General features: G+C 34.6%; 1 protein-coding gene and 1 long non-coding RNA gene across 12 annotated transcripts in view; one reads left to right on the top strand and one right to left on the bottom strand.

Annotated features, from left to right (window-relative positions):
• LOC100869255 (uncharacterized) overlaps window positions 1-19,887 on the top strand; it is a 91,273-nt gene that overhangs the window by 30,706 nt on the left and 40,680 nt on the right. For 3 of the 11 annotated variants that reach the window (XR_015293731.1, XM_086913452.1, XM_031920384.2), the window contains exon 1: window positions 2,147-4,408. The exons of 2 other annotated variants lie outside the window; for them this stretch is intronic. Coding sequence is in view for 7 of the 9 variants with exons in the window: in XM_086913452.1 (XP_086769578.1) it covers window positions 4,196-4,408 (213 nt within the window). In the remaining 2 variants the exon portion in view is untranslated. Of the gene's footprint in view, window positions 1-1,417; window positions 1,827-1,989; window positions 2,009-2,145; window positions 4,409-18,705; window positions 18,838-19,887 lie in introns of those variants that run through there. 6 more of the 11 variants (XM_086913448.1, XM_086913449.1, XM_086913450.1 and 3 more) reach the window with 6 other exon arrangements.
• Window positions 9,281-11,284, bottom strand: LOC105737235 (uncharacterized). The gene is made up of 5 exons (XR_015293736.1): window positions 11,037-11,284; window positions 10,815-10,921; window positions 10,037-10,180; window positions 9,518-9,644; window positions 9,281-9,457 (listed from the first exon to the last, which is right to left on the bottom strand). It is a non-coding gene; the product is annotated as an uncharacterized LOC105737235 (long non-coding RNA).

Raw genomic sequence — 19,887 nt, 5'->3', positions numbered from 1 at the left:
ACACGTCATTCTGCATTCAACGATCATATTCGTCAAGATACATTTTTCGAATAAAGCGTATAAATCAATAGCTTTATTCTTACTCTTTTGTTTTGTTTTTTTTTCTTTCTTTCTTCTTTATCTTTATTCCAAACGAAAACAATTTTGTTCACGTGATAAATAAAAAAAGAAAAACCGTCGTATTTGCATATTTATTTTCAAACGAAAATCGCTCGTTTTTCATCGCATTTGAGGTATTAAACATGTTTTGATCGTTTTTGCGTAACATTTCAAAGGGAAAGCAAGTTGAAAGGAATTTCTAGTGATACATCAACTTTGCGTGTTTTATGATCCAACGTGATCTCTAAATGGAGATCATAAAAAGAAAATATAAATTTTACATTGATAGTTACTTTCGAAGGGAGAGGTTTTTTTTTTTTAAATTTACGCATAAATTTAATAATATGTAAATGTACGGCATGAATTTATTGTTATACAATATTTATTGTTATACAATGAAAAATTTTACATGCAAAAATAAATAAGAAAATATATGAATTTTTTCACTTGAAAAGAAACGTTTCTCCATTGTTCATTTCGGGAGAATCGGGAGGAAGATAGAGAATATTAACCTAGGTCACGTCGTGATTATTAACATTTCGAGCAATGCTACTACAAATCGAAAAATTCTTTCGAATCTGCCGCATAAAATCTAAAATTTATTCGAATTTATTTTCACGAATCTGCGAATTTACAGTTTCGAAACGACGACCTACATCAACCATCAAAAGTTCAATTTATGTCTCGACCTCAGCCTCCGACCTATACTTCCCTACTGGCAATACAGAACTTCCGTTCGAGGCAACGAGGAACGGGCCACCAGCAGAAGACCTCGTCCATATTGCCGCGATGTTCCGTGAACGAAATCAGTAAGAGATCGATATAAACGAGACTATCCTTCGTACGCATCTTGCGACCGCGAAATTTCTTGGCCGCACTGCGTTCGCGAGAGGGTGGTGGCGCATACTCGTATGACGTGTGTGTGTGTGTGTAAATACGTGGCGGCTACGTTGGCCGCGGCCGGCGCGTACGCGCGACGAAAGGAGGGAGGGATCCGTTATTGATCTTCTCTCGTCGCGTACGAGCGGTTTCCCTTTCTCTTTCTCTCTCTATTCCCCGAACAGGGAAACGTATCGAAGCAGGGTCGGCCGAGCGATCGCGATGGTCGACGACAGCCACTCGCGACGAGAGCTCGACGCGTATTGAGAGAGGCAACTCTTCTCTCGCATTGCCTGTTCGGAACGAGCGTTGCGCGGTTCGGGCAGCCTGACCGGGAAGCGTGGCCAGGCAACGGAGACGGCCGAGACGCGGCGAAGATAGCCGAGCGCGGCCGAGCTCGAACGTCGGCCGAGCGTTCGTCGTTCGAAGCCAGTGGCTCAGTGCATGCACAGCGGCCGGCCGGCGTGCATAGTCGGTGATAACGGCAGTGCGCTTCCGGCCCCTTTACTCTCTTTTCTTTTTTTTTCCTTTGGGGGATATTCCTCTTTCTCTCTCTCTCTCTCTCTCTTTCTCTCTTTTTTTTATTGCCACACTTGCTTCGTACGAAAACGTGTACGACGCAACAAGCATCAAGAGAGGCGCCCTCGTGCTCGAGCCGACGTAGCCACCGGGCCTCGGGGCCCGGGGGCCAACCCGTAACACGCGGTTATGGAGCTCCTAGGCTCGTCCCGGTGCGGAAGCAGCTACGATATCTGTGCGCGGGCGTTACCCCGTCGTTCTTCTCTCGCGTACTAGTTGTATAGAAACTTCGCCGCGGCGACAACCAGGCCCTCCACGCTCCGTTAAAGGTACCGCATCCAGGATATCGTTACTCGCGTTTCTCTTCTTCTTCCTCTTCTTCTTCGATGGACACTTCTTGTCTCTCTTACGTGGTACTCGTCGACAATGGGATTTTCTGAGACTTTGTACGAATCAATTAGAAGAGGAGTTGCTGAATGTTCTTTCCTTCACTTTCGGGTGATATTTCAGAGTGGGTGCATTTATATTATATATTTGGAAAACGATTATCGTGTTTCTCAAAATCATCAATGTACAATGATGAATAAGCGATCACGATGAAGGTAGATCAAGATTGATCGAGTTGAAAAGTGTTTCTTGATTGATTCGCAATGACACCCGCTCCCTTCCATCTCGTCGCGAGATTTGATCGTAAACGACGAGACGTTCGAGCGATAGGAAACGAGCACACGCCAACCATGGTCCTCCCTTTTCTCTCCTCCCTGCTCCACTCTTTTTCTCGTCTTTTTCACCATTTTTCTCGTGGCTCGTACACTCTTTGAGAGCGCACTCTCGCCACACGGTTATAATTGCTGCCCCGTAAGCTGAAAAAAGAGAAAGAAAAGAAGAAGTCTCGGTGAAAAATCGAGGTCGAAGGGAACAAAGAGAACGGCCTTTGTTCTTGCCCATTTTTATTTCTCTTCTCCCCGGGGAAGAGAAGAGAGAAATTCTTGCTCCGGTATCTTATCGAGAAAAAGGGGGAGGATCTCGTTGTTTACCTGACGTATCAGTCGCCTCCGTGCCATTAGCAACGATGATTTACGGAAGAAAATCGACAATGCGGCTGCCACGATCCCAGGATTTATAGAGATTTCGAGACGTGTCAGACCACGTGCTCGACGTTCACCTCGACGCTTTTTTTTTTTTTTTTTTTTTGAAAGTTCGAGCCGAGTTGGTACAATTCAAAGATTGTATATCTGGTTCTCTTTTGAAATGGTATGCAGATCAATGATTCAAGAAACAACGTTGCTGTTGTTGTCATTAACAGAAGTGCCTGGAGAAAAAAAATTTAAGAATTTTAACGCGATTGAATTCAAGATGATTGACCAGGATATATTCTCATTGTACAACTCTTCGAAAGGACATTTAATTTTTAAATCGGAAAATCGAGCGAAGATGTAATACGATTACGATTTGTATTTGAATCGAAATTGATAGACAGAATTTCCATTCATCTCGAAGAAATGTAATTTCTTGAAAAACACTCATAATTTCAATATTACTCGTCGTTTTGACCCGCGTTAGAACAGAATTTTTGGCGCTAGATTCGAAGGAAAAGTGTGAGAACGGAATGCTGGATAAAAAATTATCTTCGTTCGATCAACGAATTCTTAACATCTACGTAAGCAGATTGGGCCGTCCACGTTAAAATTCAAAAAGCCGTGTTCCCGCGTGACACACGCCGCTAAGAGACCTCTCAGGAATCGAAATTAACGCCTGCCTCGCCCTCATGAATAAAAATCCTTGTCGTTCTGGGCAATTATTTCTCTCTTTTTCTTTCTCGATAAACACGAAACGAAGATCGAATCGTTCACAATTACTCAATTCCATCCAATCCAAAAATTTACCCAAGTTAAAACACTCTCCCTCTAAAAACCCAACGCAACAATGCTCTAAGAATTCGAAAATTGCCCACAATATTTCCAATTAGACATTGTATCCGTCTAAATTTAGAACCAATATAATTCTTCTTCGAATTGTTAAAAAAGAAAATACGAGAAAAGTGGCGCCTCAAAACCTCACCAAACACCTCGTATACGCGCGTGTGTATGTGTACCAATCGGTTTCAGTGACCTCAGCGTGCTCTCCTTCCGGTCACATCATCCCAGTTCTTCATCCTATCTTGCTCGTAACTTGACGGCAATCGATAGTTCCCTTCGAAAGAGAGACAGAGAGAGAAGACCAAAGCTCCTCCCTCCCGTGTAGACCCGTTTCCGATCTACTTTCCCGGTGGGTGCAGGTGATATGCAGTGGCTCGTGCTCGCAACGGACGATCGTTTGAACCACGCCACCGCGTAAAAACGATCTGCTCGAGGCAACGATGACGACGAGGATCCCGTTGGAGGACGCGTCCCCAACGAGACGCTCGAAAACACGAGACTGGAGAACAGGATAGTCGCTTCGAATCCGGCGACGAGACGCGCGTGAACAGGAGAGATTCGACGGTAGATAAAATAAAGGTAAAATCGGATGAAAGGGAGAGGAATCGAATTTTCGTCGAGGCATTGAAAAAAAAAAAAAAAAAGAAAGAAGAAAGCTGGCGTCCCAATCGCGCGAGGGCAGCTCCCGCGGGACTCGGACCCGTCGACGGACCACCACCACCACCACCACCGCGACCAATGGCGGCTCGTCGTTGTCGAGTCGAGGTGGCGCCACGGGGATGCAATGCGGCCTGTGCGCCGTGGTCGCGGGCCTGTTCAGGCGAGCGATGTGCATCGCGGGCAGCAGGCGCGGGTCAGGCGAGTCCTGCTACCAGGAGATCAGCCCGGAGATCGCCCAGACGCGGCGCCACTCGCAACTGGCCCCCATCGAGACCGGGCTCAAGGCTGCCGAGATAGCTGAGCACGTTAAAGAGGCCGTTGAGACGCAGGAGGTGAGACTTAATTTATCGTACGAGGGGCTTGCTTCGCCCTCCGCCCGCCAGATGTCGCGTCCGAGTTATGCGAGTTTAACTCTTTGCCCTCCATGGCCACGATGTTTTATTTACGTTTCGTGTATTAGTTTTTCGAACATCGAATTCTTTATAATCTTGCGAGGCGTGGGATAATATATACGATCGATATTAATCTAAAAATTTACGATTGAATTGTAAAATCGTCGTGGTTGCTTTCGGTGGCCAATGTGAAATCGGCTCGATCGTTGCATCTACGTGCGATATAAGATGATGAAATTTGATAAGAAATTTAATCGTAGATATATATATATATATATAAACGGGTTAAGAGTCATTGAGTTGTTTAAAAAGAAAAGAAGATTGATCGATTGATTTTCTTTCGAACGAAAACTTTTTCTTTTTTTTTTCTTTTTATTTTTTCGATGCTTTTGAGTTTCGCAAGCACGATGAAGCGAAATTATTTGTATATTCGTTAAGGGAGAAGGTAAATAGAGACGTAATAAAATATGAGAAACAAAATTTTAATATTCAAATTTTCTTTCTTTACACGTAAAGATACATCAAAATGTAAAAGTTTCGCGCGTTAATTTGATTCATCGAACGGAGTGCAAAGGGTTAAGCCTTGCGATGTGTCCAATATGTAAATGGTTCGTGTAATATTTGGAATAACGAGATTGGAGAGATCGATAGATCCATAAATGTTGCATCCGCAAACGATTGTTGCGGGGCAAATATCGTTTCCCTTTCGAAACCTTCAAAGTGATTTTAAATGGAATCGACAAATCGCGTTTCGAACGATTCTCCCTGGCTTGGAGAGATGTTTCTCAAAGTGCATTTGAGAAACAGGGGCAACAGTGGCGCGGTATTAATGCGGATAGAGTTCAAAGGAGAGAGAGAGAGACTCGAATGGAGATCAGCTTGCTAATCAAATTTTTACAAATCCTCTTCGATACCGCCTCTGATTCAACATCCCCCCTGTTGCTCTTCCTTCTCGCCATTGTCTCGTGGTTACTCGCATCGTTGGCGATAATAATAAGAGAGGATAACGATTTTTCCGTTCTTTCTGATTCGGGAAAAATTTGAGTTAAAAAAAAATACGAATGAATACTGTTTCTTATTTTAATCTCCCCGTAAAAGATTAATTATACGTTTGATAAATTTTAAAAATTTACAATTGAATTGTAAAATCGTCGTGGTTGCTTTCGGTGGCCAATGTGAAATCGGTTGTTCGATCGTTGCATCTACGTGCGATATAAGATCCACGTTGAAATTTAATAAAAAATTTAATCGTAGAACGCAGATATATACACAACGAGTTAAGAGTCATTGAGTTGTTTGAAGAAAAAAAAAAAAGATTGATCAATTGATTTTCTTTCGAACGAAAACTTTTTCCTTTTCTTACCATCGATCGATAAATTTTCAACAATCATATACACTTTTGTTTCCGCATAGAACGCGTCACTTTTTCTAATTTTAATAATAAATCTCTTGATTATTTTTTTCCAAGGTAATAAAATTCTAATTTGTTTAGCGATTAAGCAAAAACTTTCGTTTATTCATCGAACTTTATACATTTCTGATTCAGCACCAACAGGGATGATTCATCGTCTAAAAAAAAAATATAAAAGATACACTTCGAATTCTTGCAAATGAATTTGCGATTTTTTCGCTTCCGAAAAATTCGATCCAATTATCCGCCAAGCGATGACCAAAATGTCAAGGATCTGGAAGTGCTTCAAAATAATCATCAATATTTTACGTGCCTTGTATAAAGCCTCTATCCATCCCATTCGATCTATTTTGAATCGTCCCGTCCCGTATCTTTAAATCCAAATCGAGACGCGCATCGTATCGTGCACACTTTATTTTGTAAATTCGCAAGACCCTTGCCAATTCGATTCTGGCTCGGCTCTCCGACGTCAGGATTCCGTTTTAGAGAACCGCCCTAGATGCAACCATTTAACCTCGCCCTCCTCCCCCTCCCTGTCGCTCTCTCAATTCCCTCTGTTACCGCGAGAAATTCTCCCGTCTATTCCTTTCATACGTTTAAATCGTCGGCTGGACGAGATTACGCGCTCCATCTATCGTTCGATTCTTTCCAATATATGATTTAAAGGGTGAAAGCCAAAATTTTTCAAAAAAATTTGATCTGTTTTTTTTTTTCTTAATTCTTGGATTCTAATTAATTAATTAATTGATTTTACTAAGGAGATACATTTGTAAGAAAAAAGGGGGAGGAAAAGCGTGGTAAATTTTATCAATGAATTTTATCAACGTTTAAATCTCATCTTCTCGGGAACGTGACGCGAGCGAGATCGTATTATAATTGCCACGTGCTGGTCAATGTGCGTGCGTCATGTGAATCCATGACCAGTCACAAGCTAGTCGCATAAAGAGTTAATTTAAGATACCTTCCCGTAGTATCATCGTAGAGGCCACTGCACTTACGTACAGTCCCTTGGACTGACCTTTCAGACCCTTCTTCCCATATCATCGTACGAGGGAAAATAGAAGAAATCTCATTTGGATTCGAGGTTACAATCCCTTCGAGGTACGGAACTTGGGGTTATATTTCAACCGAAACCTAATAAATTATAAAAAAAACATGATTAATATTATCTTGTTTCATCTTTTTATGAAAGTCATGGTTAAAAAGCACTGTCTTTATATCTTATGATACGCTGTAATACACGTTCATTCCAATATCAAGCATGCAAATGCTTCAATCTAAAATATCGACAAAAGTATCGCTGAAGATGGCGTCCAATTAATTTTGTTACGTTGTATGTAATTTACACCGTCTATCTTTAACGCAAACATTCAAATTTCACTAATAACTAGCAACATTAGCGGTCGGTTCAATATCGTGCTCGTATAATACGAGTTTCCGTCAATTCGGTTGAATACAACAACACGCAAACGATTTTTCTTACGTTACACCCGTAATGTCTGTAATTTATCTCTAAATATTCGAACGCAACACCGTTCCCACGCGATATTTCTGTCAATTCGTTCGGCCGAACGTTTAAACGCGCATGCTCAATGACGCTCGACGATTCTCTTACGTTGCAACGTCTACGTCGCGAAACCGCGGTATATAATGGTCTCTTTTTAACATAAACGCTCGCGTGCCACGATGCTTCTCCTCCTCCCCACTCTTACGTCATGGCCAGTCGCCTCCTCTACACGGGTGAGTTTACGTCGAGCGTGTAGTAAATCGAGCCTTTCCTTTCTTTTTTTCCCATTCGCACCTTATACCGTTTACACCTCTGCGTGGCAAAGTTTACACCCCAGCGAGTCTAGGTCAGGAACAACGATGACGACAGCTACCAACGTTTGACCTTAAAGTCTAATTTTAAAATTCTCACCGGATAGGAGAGGATGAGAGAAAGGTAGGAGAGAAGTACATAAGAGATGCAACACGAGGCACACTCGATATGAAACGCAACAAATATTATCGCACTTATCGACGCGACCAATATCGGCCGTACCGACCGAGATTCGAGATTTTTTCACTCGATAACGAGAATCGAGGCGGTGAAGCGTGGCGATGGATCTGTTCCTATGTTATATCTGAAAAGCTATATTGTTCGGGATTGATAACAGGTGTGGACAATTTGAAAAAAGTGAAAAAGGTATGTATTTCGAAAATATACGGTACAAAGCTTCAGTTTCGAATACGGGGGAGGGGGGAATTATCGTGAAATTAAATGTGAAGAAAAAAAATTAAAAATCGATGTTAATTTGTACTTCTTATAAGATCGAATATCGTTTAATTTTTTAATTATTTTCAAGAATGAACATATATATTATAATATCAAAGATAATTCTGGATACAAGCTAGATAAGTCTTCATAGAGTCTTCAAGATTACTGCATGAAATGGTAGAGAGTAAATTAAAGCGTACTGTTACTAGCTATACTTCATCACATCGTTTTATCACTGTGACAGGGCTACTTAAGACTTTTACTGCTGCCCAGACTACTTCTTTTTATCCTATCTGGCTTTTTATCAACAAAACACGTTCAGTGTCCAAGCACATTTTACGAACGTTGTCTACAACTTTCTCTTATATCAAAAGTCATAAAATCGGTCAGACGTCAAAATTTAGCTATTTAGCCGTCTAAAGATTCGAGACTTGGAACTTCAGCCACAGTATCTGATGAGACACATAGTATTCTCCGTGATATAGCGAAGACATAAAATTAGTCTGACCTCAAAGTTTAACTTGGGGCGTATGGGCGTGTGAATTGGCGGAAACTTCACAGCCAAACTTGTGTGAAGTATGTACGAACTTGGTAGATTCAACAAAGTAGTTGCTCTTTCACTGTGTAACATTTCTTTGTTTGAAAATCATAGTATATGTTGGTTTTGCTCGCATATTTTTTTTTTTTTTTTTTTCTATAATAATTTTTCTTGGAAAAGAATAAGACGATATAAAGTGTCTTATTTGCTACTAATAGCAAGAGTATGAAATTAATCGAGCATTAAAATTTAATTATCCATGGTTTTTAAGTTTTTAGGCATGGAAAGAAAGACTTCTTTAGATAAGAAGATAGAGTTTAAAGATATTAATAGTTGAACAGAAATGTGTATGTGTATGTAAAAGAGAATTAGAATTTTATAAAATAAATAAACTTTTAATATTATCTAACCAGAAAATTTATGATCTACTTTATGAGATAGTCTCTTGAAAAAGAAAAAAAAAAAAAATAAAAAAAATTTCTGACTTTAATGAATAATTCCTCTGTCATTACACATTTCTATTCTTATACATATCTGTTTAAACGTTTTAGTCTCAATAATTATCGTGAAGAAAAGAACAAATAGAAGGAAGCAAAAACACTGAAATATTTATGTGCATTTTTACTTTGCCTTGAATATAACACATGCGAAAATCTTTGTAAAGACCATTATGGTCTTGCAAGTTTGTTCAGAATGTTGTTAAACTTTCGAAAAATTTATTTCTCTCGTGATTCTTCTATTTCATATAACTTTTGACGTGTCTATTTGAGTCGAAAAATCGAGCTGAAAACGTAAATTTAATTTTTCAGATGTTTGAAAAGAACGAGTTAAATGTTAACTCACCTCTCGAAGATTTCTCGTGAATGTACATATAGTCTTTTACAATTTTATATTTGTATATTTTCCTCGGCTAAACTTGATTGAAATCGAGGAGCACAAAGTATTCTTTGTTAGATTGTCAGAGAGAGCTCTATAATAAGATAAAATAAAATTATTCCTTATCTTAGTGTGTGATAAGAGATAGAATGTGCTATCAAATTTTATTTAAATCACTAGGAACCATGAAGAACCATCTTTGTTACATGTTACTATAAACCAGATTATACTTGTATAAATGGAATATTGCATTAGATAATAGATAAGTTGGTAGACAGATATGATAATAGATAATAGATATTCCGAGTGGGTAGTTTTGATATAGATAAGGATTTTTTTCAAGAAATTCCTTGGTGTAAATTTTCCTGATAGCAAATATAGATTAGACATTGTAGTCTTTAACCTCTTTCCAGAGATGGATGTCTTCATTTAATTGTGCATAATGTAAGGATACAAAGATATTCGTGTCCAGTACAATTGATATACCGAGTTGGTAAAATTAATGTCTGTGTCAGCACTTCTGGCATATTTCAAGTGCAACAAAGGGTTAGTCCGCACTAGCTTTTCGTAAGAGAGATATGTAGATGAGTTCATAGTCGTGAAATCGATAGCGTACATTTAACCTTTTACCTGCATAAGAAATGAAAATTTGTATTCAATTATTGAACGGTTTTGTTTCGAAAAATCATAAAATTTTCGCGATGACATTTGCTACGATAAAAGAGATAAAAATCTTTCAAAAAGTTGAAAAAATTTACAATGTAAATAGTGTAACATAAATATTCTTGAATTTTTTCGAAAAGTCGGACGATATAAATAATTCAACGGTTATTTCATGCTATTAAAGAAACTTCTATATACGTTAAAAATATACGTCATATTTTTATAAATTATGATACTAGGATTTCGTACAAATTCTGCTGTACAGAAAAAGTTTTTGATTAATGAGAATATTCTCATTCAAATATATTCTATGAAATGTACTTGAGATATTAATCAGTTATGCGAAATATCTAAAGATAGAGTGATTACGATTGTTCTCTATAATAGAAATGGATAATAATGTATATTCAAGATATATATATATATATATGATAAAATCTAACATGTTGAATGTATTCAGCTAAACTTGCTGAATAATGAGATTTATGGATGACCGAATGTTATTCCGAAATTAAATTCTAATTAAAAATTGAAATTTTAAAGCATTTGATTTTTGAATGTGATATGGAGTATAATAAATTAAAGAAATAATAAATCTTACTTATCTAATTTTCAAAATGGAATAGCTTGTTTATAATAAAATCCTATATGTCCATAGTTTTCGTATCAGTCATGTTCAGAAAACTTTACAATCTTCGTAAAAATTATCTTGAAACATTGATATGTATTGTTTCGAAAAGATTTTATTTTTTCAAAAGTAAATTACAATTAATATTAAAGAAAAAAAGAAAAAAATAGAGAAAGAATTTCATTTTAGACTTACAGATGAGTAACCATTTTCAACGAACCTATACTTTAAACTCTAGGATAGTAGAAATTAGGTTACAAGATGCACTTATGAAAAAGAACAGTTCAGTTCGAAATTGTCTTCCATGTGAAACTGCTTCAATGAGAAGTAAAAAGCACGAATTATATTCGATGTGGATCCCTCTAGTGTATATTCCACAAAAGAGATCGGTGTGTTCCAAAATCTTTCTTATAATTTCTAACGGATTTTGCTTTCGCGAATCCTTTGAGTGGTGGCGCAAGTCTCCAATTAGTAGGAACGATACCTTATTGTCATTGGTTGCGTATTCAACCAATGACGTCAAAGTAGACATGAAACGTTAAACTTGAACATTCATATATGGTGACAAATATAGAAGTAGAAATTGTGTTCCGTATGAATTTCTCTGGTGGTAGTGTAATAATAAGAATTGTGTTTTATGTGAATATCTCTGGTGGCAAAAGTAGGAGTAGAAATTGAGTTTCATATGAATTCTTTTGGTGACAAGTGTAGGAATGAAAATTGTGTTTTATATGACTTCTTCTAACGACAAGTTTAGTGATAAAAAATCTAGGAATTGTGTTCCAAATATTATTCGACCTTTAAGTGTTTGAACCAGTTTCTTATAAAAAAATTAAATGTGATAAAAATTAACCAATTTTCAAGAATAAAATTTGATTCGATATCGAAGTGAAGAATGTGCTCGCTCAATATTGATTGCTATCGTGTACCGATAATGTGATTTTCCTCATAAATCTTAATAATTAGCTATATAATAATTCTGCAAAGTAGTTCGATCATTATTTCGCGGAATACTTGATACAGGACAGTTAAGATTCGCATGCTCGTAAACTACGCGAAACAAGTTTATGAGACGAGACGATAATACGGTTATCATAAATGCTTGACCTATCCTCGAAAATAATGCGATCTTCCTTCCATCTCGAACTCTCAACAAAAGGACAAGAATTAGTGAAGAATAGACATGGTGAGAAAAATACAATTTTATTAAATATTTGATTTAAGGCTATTTTTTTTCCTTTCTTTTATGAAATATCTTTGTTTAAAGTATATTTTACAATTTTTCTTTTATTACAAATCAATGTGCCATATTAAAAAAAAATCTGTTTTTTACTAACTTACTTTTTACTTGATTCATTATTAAATATATAATAAAGTATTATTAAATACGTAGGATATTTTTATACGTAGGATTGATTACAGATACAAATATAAGAATATATAAAAACGAAATATAAGAATTTTTAGATCAAATTTTTATAAATTATAGGTTATAATATAGTTATAGATAGATCAAGAAAAAGACTTATTGTTAATTGAATTCTTTTACTAAAAGTACCGTATAGTATATTATAAATTAGGTAACGTAGGATATTAAGCGAGAGATGAAAATTTATGAGGTGTGGAATAGGTTAAGGAATAAAGAAGAAAGTTTATGGAAACTCTAGGAAATAAGAAAGAAAAATATGAGAATACTTAAAGCATCTTGTATATTTTTTATTTTAGTTTAGTTAATTAGTTAGAAAATTCAATACATTCGTAAAAAATTTTTGATTAACTATAATCACGACAGAAATAGAAAAAATTAATAAAGATATTATATGTGTACTGTCTGCTATGATTCTGTTTGAGAAAAGTGATAAAAAGGAAATAAAAAAGAGAGAAAAGAGGACAAAGATTGTCACGAAAAATTTTATTCCATTTTTCGAGATGACAGAAAATCTAGGCGGAACTTCACATTTCCGTGATGGACTAAAAAACAAAAATGAAACCTTATTTTATCTCGCTTAAGCTACCTTTTCATCGCAAGTGGAACATCATCCTTGAGAAATGTATGAAATGCTTTGTAGTTTCGTATTACAGAGGGCGTTAGTTATAACGGTATACACCATTTTTGAACCACTTGGAGTAATTTGATAAATAGTCTTTTATACAAAAAAATAATGGAAGATCAGATGTATAAAGACTTTAATTATAAAGTTCTTTTTGTATAAAACCTTTTTTTTTTTTTTGTTAATTAAATAATGATTTACAGAATTTTATATTTTTAACTGAATTTTATATCTGATAATAAAAAATTCATTCATTAAAATTATAGAAATTTATTATAAATAAATTTAATACGATTTAATTATTTTCATTTTAATATTTACAATTTTGATGCATAGGGATCTTATTTATTTTATTACATATTTACATACTGATACTTTAATCAGCAAAAACTTGGATTTTTAGATAAAAACTTTATTACGTAGAAACGAAATATTTGTAAAGTAAATATAACTGATTGAGTTCTAGTATTTTTTTAAATATTTTTTTTATAGAATGAAATTCGATATTCAAATGATAAATATAAACAACTTTTAAAATTTTGTTTACTTTTTTCTGAATGTTATTTTTTGTTTATAAAAATTGTATTTCTTGATTTTTTATGACTGTTTTCATTCGCGTAATTATAATATAATATAATAAAGTTACACATTTTATTTAATGTTTTATGAGATTTTTTTTTATTATCATATCATTATGAAAAATGAAATTATTTTTATTAGATTTATATTTAATGATCTTAGAAATCTTGATCATAATAGAGAAAAAAGAAGAAATGAAAAAAATTGTTTGCAATACAAATAGATACTATATGAATAAAAAAAAAAAATGAAACGAAGTAAATAGAAATTATTTACTAACGCAAATCAAAATGATAAAATATGAAATTCTTTCTTATCGCAAGATTTTTATCATCAAGAAACAATAGTGTTTTCCCTTTTTTTTTTTTTTCATTCCTTTTAAGAAAAAAAAGAGCTTGAAATTTTAATTTTTTTGAAATTTTTCGATATAAGTTTTTTCTTTTTGCAAAAAAAAAAAAACAGTCAAATATAACGAAAAATACTGGAAATATTTTTCAACTAAATTGGATTTGTTGAAGCCTTTGAAAAGTTCGAAACTCGAATCGTGCCAATGAAAAACTTTTTTCCTCCGATTTGATCGAACAAAAATTTCCACTTCTTCGTAAAGATAAAATAGATTGAAGAGAATCGAGCAAAGATTCTTATGGAAAAAATTTTTTTTTTGTTCGATGATGAGAATTGTTATATTTGAATTTTCCAAAATTTCTTTGTTAAAATTACAAATTTACAAAATTAGATGATTGGAAACGATATATATTAATCGAGTCAAATGATTAGAATCAAATCTTATAAAATTTAAATTGGACGCATCAAATTTAGAAAATTTAGAAGAAACATTCTTACTTCAAGTTTCTTGCGATTCGAAAAAAGCATCGTTAGAAAGCATCTGCAATGCAACGAAATTTCGCGCATCTACCTTGTTATCCGATTAACTTATCGACCGAGTTGCGTTTCATATCTCTAAGAATATCTCTAAGTTAAATTTTCTGCCTCGGAGGATGGTTCATCTTCCGCGGTGGAAAGTCGGTAACGGCCACGGTTCGAAAGCAATTGTGAACGAACAGTAAAAATCGGGTCAATCTCTTATTGGATCTATGAAACGTGCCTCGACTATAAAATAAACGAGCGTTGTGCGTGTACCGTACTCGAATTCCATCTCAATCAACGACGCCGCGTAGGCAAATACGTTCCTCTCGATCGAGGTCGAAATAACGAAACTCAATTCGTGCATGAATTGTTAAGCAATGCCATCAATTTGCATCGAATTAGCAAGCCTCGTTATTGGAAATAATTTCGCTAATTGTCTATGGATGTATACATACAGAAAGCGGATTTTTTTTTTTTTTTTTTTTTTATCATCACGATTATTTCCGATTGATAATACAGTTTTTAAGATGTTCGTGACAAACTTTGTTCTCTGTTCTTATATATTTTGATTTCCAACCGATGGAACATCGTTCAAAAATTTTTTCTAGTTTAAAAATCGTAAAGTACGAAATATGAGTATGAATAAACATTTCAACTTTTATCTAAAAAATTTCAAAGACAAATTTTTAATGGCAGAAATAAATGTAAATATATTCCTAATCGATATTTCTATTTTTCAACAAATATTAAATATCACACTCGTCCTATCATTCACACATTTTTTCTTTTTTTTTTTTTTTTCGGATATTTAAAAATTGGAAGAAACGAGGGAAATTTTTTTCTTTCAATCTCACGACCGTGCAATATTGTTCAATATTGTTGTTCACGATATGAAGAATAATCGATAAATGCAATTTAAACGAAAGACAGATTGCCAGAAATCCCTGCCACGGTATACAGAAGCTCCGGGTTAATGAGGATATTGACACAAGGAACAGATGTTTCTGTTTTCGCAGCTCGTAAAGCCATGCACAAAGACCATAAATCTCTCGCGTATAAAATGATAACCATTCATGAATTACGAGAAATCGATTATATGGACGGAAAACAGTTTACTGTGATTGATGTCATAACTGTGTTGCAAAATAAGAGCAGGGAAAAAAATATGTTGTATGACGGTTGTAAACTCTTATCGGAACAAATAGTTAAAATTAAACATGGAAACACGCCTTTTATTAGAAATAATTTTTTAATTCTATCTTGCTACCCTTTTTTTTTTTTTTAATATGCACGTATTAGAAAAAGGAACAGATGCACGTTCGTTAGGAGAGAAATTATTATCCCCTTTTTATCCGAGTTCATCATTTCCTTGCGATTGAGAAAAGGTTTTACAACAATAATTTTTAAAAGAGATAAAATTTTGAAAATAAAACAAATTGTTAAGAAAGAATTTTATATCGTGATAAAATTTCTTTATAAATAAGAAAATTTTAAAACAACGTAGATAAGAATGTTATATTTTCTTCATGCAACGATTCATAATAAAAAATATTTTTATATTTTTAAAACTCTGTTAATATTCGATATCATTCAAATTTCTTCTTCAACTATATTCTTGGTAACAATTGATCATCAATAGACAATTTAACGGCCTTATATTAGGCCGTCAAGTTCAAACTTTGAAGAAATGATATTTCATACGTATCGTATACATTGACAGTAAATAAAAAGTATTTAACATTATTTAACTTCACCAAATTATGTATATATATATATATCTTCGATTTAAAAGAACCCTTAATCCTCACAATTTAAAAATCACCACTTATTTGTACTTACTCGTGTTATACTCGCAATAGAATATAATTAGATATATCTAATCAATTGAAAAAAAGATAAGCATTAATTATCGCATAAATCATAATTAACATTATAATTTAATTTAAGCATTTAACCGTCGAATAATCAATGAACGCAATTAGCTTTCAGCATGGTTACGTAAAGGCGCGTAGCACGGACCGATTCGTGGATATCATATCGAAGCTAGTTTTCGAGCATTTATCTCGGCCAGCGTGACACGGTTGTCAATACAGTTTGGCCTAGCGCCTTGGTTGAATTCACGCTACGGGGACAACCAGCATGTATTAATCGCGCGTCCACTTTCGAAATGGCCGAGAAACTTGGAACGTGCCGCTGCGAAATTTCAATCGGGCCACGTTCCTCGTATTCAAACTGACGGCCGATTGATAACCGACCACGCGAATCGATTTCAACTCCAAAGGATCGTAATCCGAAAAGATAAAATGGAATTTTATGGATTTACCGGTTCTACATTTCAGTCAGAAGATCAGATTTTTCCTATAATAATTGAAAAATTGTGAAATATCGTAGTAAAAATTTTTAAACGTGTTAAGATTATTTATCTCTTCGCTTTTGGGTAAATTAAAAATTTACTTTTACTTAATTTCAATACTTCATCTTCAAATCATTTCTCAAAAAGTGGCAAAAGTGTTCCGAATCGAGAATGCATTCTCGTTTATAAAACTCTCCAAACTTTAATAAAAGTAAGCATTTTTCAAATGTCGAAGTTGAGGAGAAACTTCTAAGAGAATAAATAGTTCGATAAATTAAAATGGTCGATTTTCGATCGATAAAAAATTATCTTAATACGACGTTTTCTTCTATTCGGAAATAACCTGTTAAGAAGAAAGGACATAGAAAGTGCATAAAAGTTATGGAATTTATACAGAACGAATGGTGGAAAGCAGAAGAAACAATTGCGAGTTAGTCGACTCGACGCGCATCGTTCCACTTATTCTTTAAATAGTGCGAGTCAACAAATCTCGGATCCATAAAATTCAGAATTTGTCGTGGGAGACTCTTTAGAAGTTTCTTTGTTTCTGACCTGATTCGTGGAATCACTTTCCTCTCCCTCCTCTTTGTCAGAGTTCAAACAACTGACAAAAATATCGACTACGGATTCCGCAATCGTCGTTGCGTGACGTGCACTGTGATTCTTCGATTTATTGCATAAAAGTTTCGTGACCGTCGAGATTTCCTCCTTTCCTCCTTACCTTGTTACGTTTCGTTCGTTCCACTCTCATAGGTGAATGGAATTATAATGGCATTAAACGTCTATCGAATGTCGATTCAACGAACACACATTCATTCGAGTAACAAGGTTATTTAACCATGTATAAGCAGAGCGAACATATCGTGCAAATGAATCTTAGAAACGTTCATGATCTTACTCCTGTTGACTCGTATTACGTTTTCTTTTATTGTCTCATGCAAACCAGCGCCCTCTTCTTAGTCAATGTCTTCATTTAACCGACTTTTTCGCTTAAATCTCCTTATCTATTTTTCCTTTCTCCTTATATTGACTTTCAGTATCATCCTGTCTTCGTCTATCAATGTTATCTATATATACATCTGTCTCTATTTCGCACGCATTCATAACGTGTGTCTAGACTCTCCGCATTCTACAATCTACTTACCAGTCGATTCATGGGCGCCAACTTCTCTAAGAATAGAAGAAGAAATGCAGGATAGATCATAACCTCGCTATTTACATGAAATTCATTTAAGCGTCGAGTGATTGACGGTAATATAACTGACCGTCAACATGCAACATCATCCAGAATGCCAGGGCAATTAAATCATTCACGAGTACTACGACGACAATGACAGCCTTGTCGTGATGGAATTTACGTTTCGTCGACCTATCATACGACGCGGCCGTTATGCAATTAGACTCTCGAATAACCGTGAAACGTCTAAATTGTTACAAGACGCAAATCTAAATTGCTACAGCTACAGGAAAATGTATTTTTATTGTGAATAAATGTCACATTTCTTCGTTCCGCTTGCTCGACTGTGTAAGACGTTGCATTAATTTTTCGATAGACCGACGCCAATGCATCGAGCTCTATGTATTTCTGTGTTAATATATACCAACACGAACGATAGCACTAACCAAGAGAACAGAGTACAACTGTAAATTGAGGCGACAGAGCGAATATATGTAATACCGAGCGTAAAAATTGTTTGTAAGAACGAAGATTTTTATCAATCTTTTTATGTTTGATATTTATATCTCCCGCGTTCACGGTTCTAAGTATATATATATATATTTTCCACTTGCCACATCTTTATTCCTACCGTTGACTCCGAGCCTATTTTCTTCATTCGACACGAAAAATGCATTGTACGTCGTAGCCCGCGAAAACAATCTCGAGAAATATGTTTCTCACGAACTCGCAAAGCTCGCTCGAACTCCGCGACAACATTCAACAAAAACAAAATAAACACGACTCGTACACTCTTAAGCATTCGTCACGTATTCTGACAATGAGTGACGCCCTAGCGGGCATTCTACGAACTATATAGTCTTTCTTCGACAAGAATTTACAAAAGTTTCGTGATATTTAGAAGAAATTTATATTTTCTTGATTCGTTGTGTAAACAAATTTTTGATTGGACGATCGAGCGTGTTATTGGTAAGTTATTTGCTATTAAATCAAGATAATAATTTATCTCCGTACGTCGAGTGCTAAATATGTTTTCAAACTTTCTCGATCTTTTTTTCGGTTACTTATTTCTCCTACTGACAATGAGTGAAAAAAGCGCAATATGGTAAAAAGTAAATTAAATCTCCGAGATAAAGAAAATATTTCGCAATATTTTTATTAGCATTTATCCTATGGTAACTTTTAAAATATATGATATTTAATATTCAAGCAATAAAAATATGATATTAATAAATAATGAAAGATATGATGGTTATAGGTTATGAAATGTTTATTATTAAAAATATTTATTTTTATTGAACAATTATGTTCATAATTAAATTTTGAAAATATTCTATAAAAATTGAAAGTACAATGTAACCTACTTTATCATCAAACTCGCAACTTCTGTTCAATACCTCATTAAAAACTTGTTCCAAGCTTTGAAGGTTAGGCAATGTTTTATCATCACGATCGACATCGTTACCAAACATATTCATAGTCGATTGAAGCATTTGCATAACTAAGCACTTTGTTCGCTTTTGCATTTATTCGTGAAAAGTTTTTACATTATTTTTCTTCAGCTATAAGCATTTTGAAGAAACAATTAGAAAATAATAATGTTGATGTTATAGAGCATAATATCGGAAATAATTAATTGAAATGATTATTCGAAATATATTATTAATTTAGTTTTTAAGATTTTAAATTATATTTATTTTCTTTTTAAAACAATCTAAGCTTCTTAATTGTTTGTTTTTTTTATTCTTATTTTATGCAACAAATTTTTTCTTTTTTTTTTTTTGGCTGCAAAATTAACGGAATGAATAAACGGAAAGAAATAATTGTTTTAATAAAGAAATATAATCTTTTTATTTTCAAACGGACACAATAATGGAAACAAAAATATTAACCGTAAAGAAAAAAATCGTGCTTTGTATTGTAAAAAAAAAAAAATCTCTTTGTTCTTTTTCTATTTATAAAAACATTTTTTTATTTATAATTTATGCGAAAAGAATGTCTTTGAAAGAACAAAATCTT

Source organism: Apis florea, unplaced genomic scaffold, assembly GCF_048593485.1.
Source record: "Apis florea isolate Af1SG1 unplaced genomic scaffold, ASM4859348v1 contig_3496_pilon, whole genome shotgun sequence".
NCBI classification, from domain to species: domain Eukaryota; kingdom Metazoa; phylum Arthropoda; class Insecta; order Hymenoptera; family Apidae; genus Apis; species Apis florea.
The sequence above is the reverse complement of the archived record's forward strand: the minus strand, read 5'-3'. Positions and strand labels throughout refer to the sequence as shown.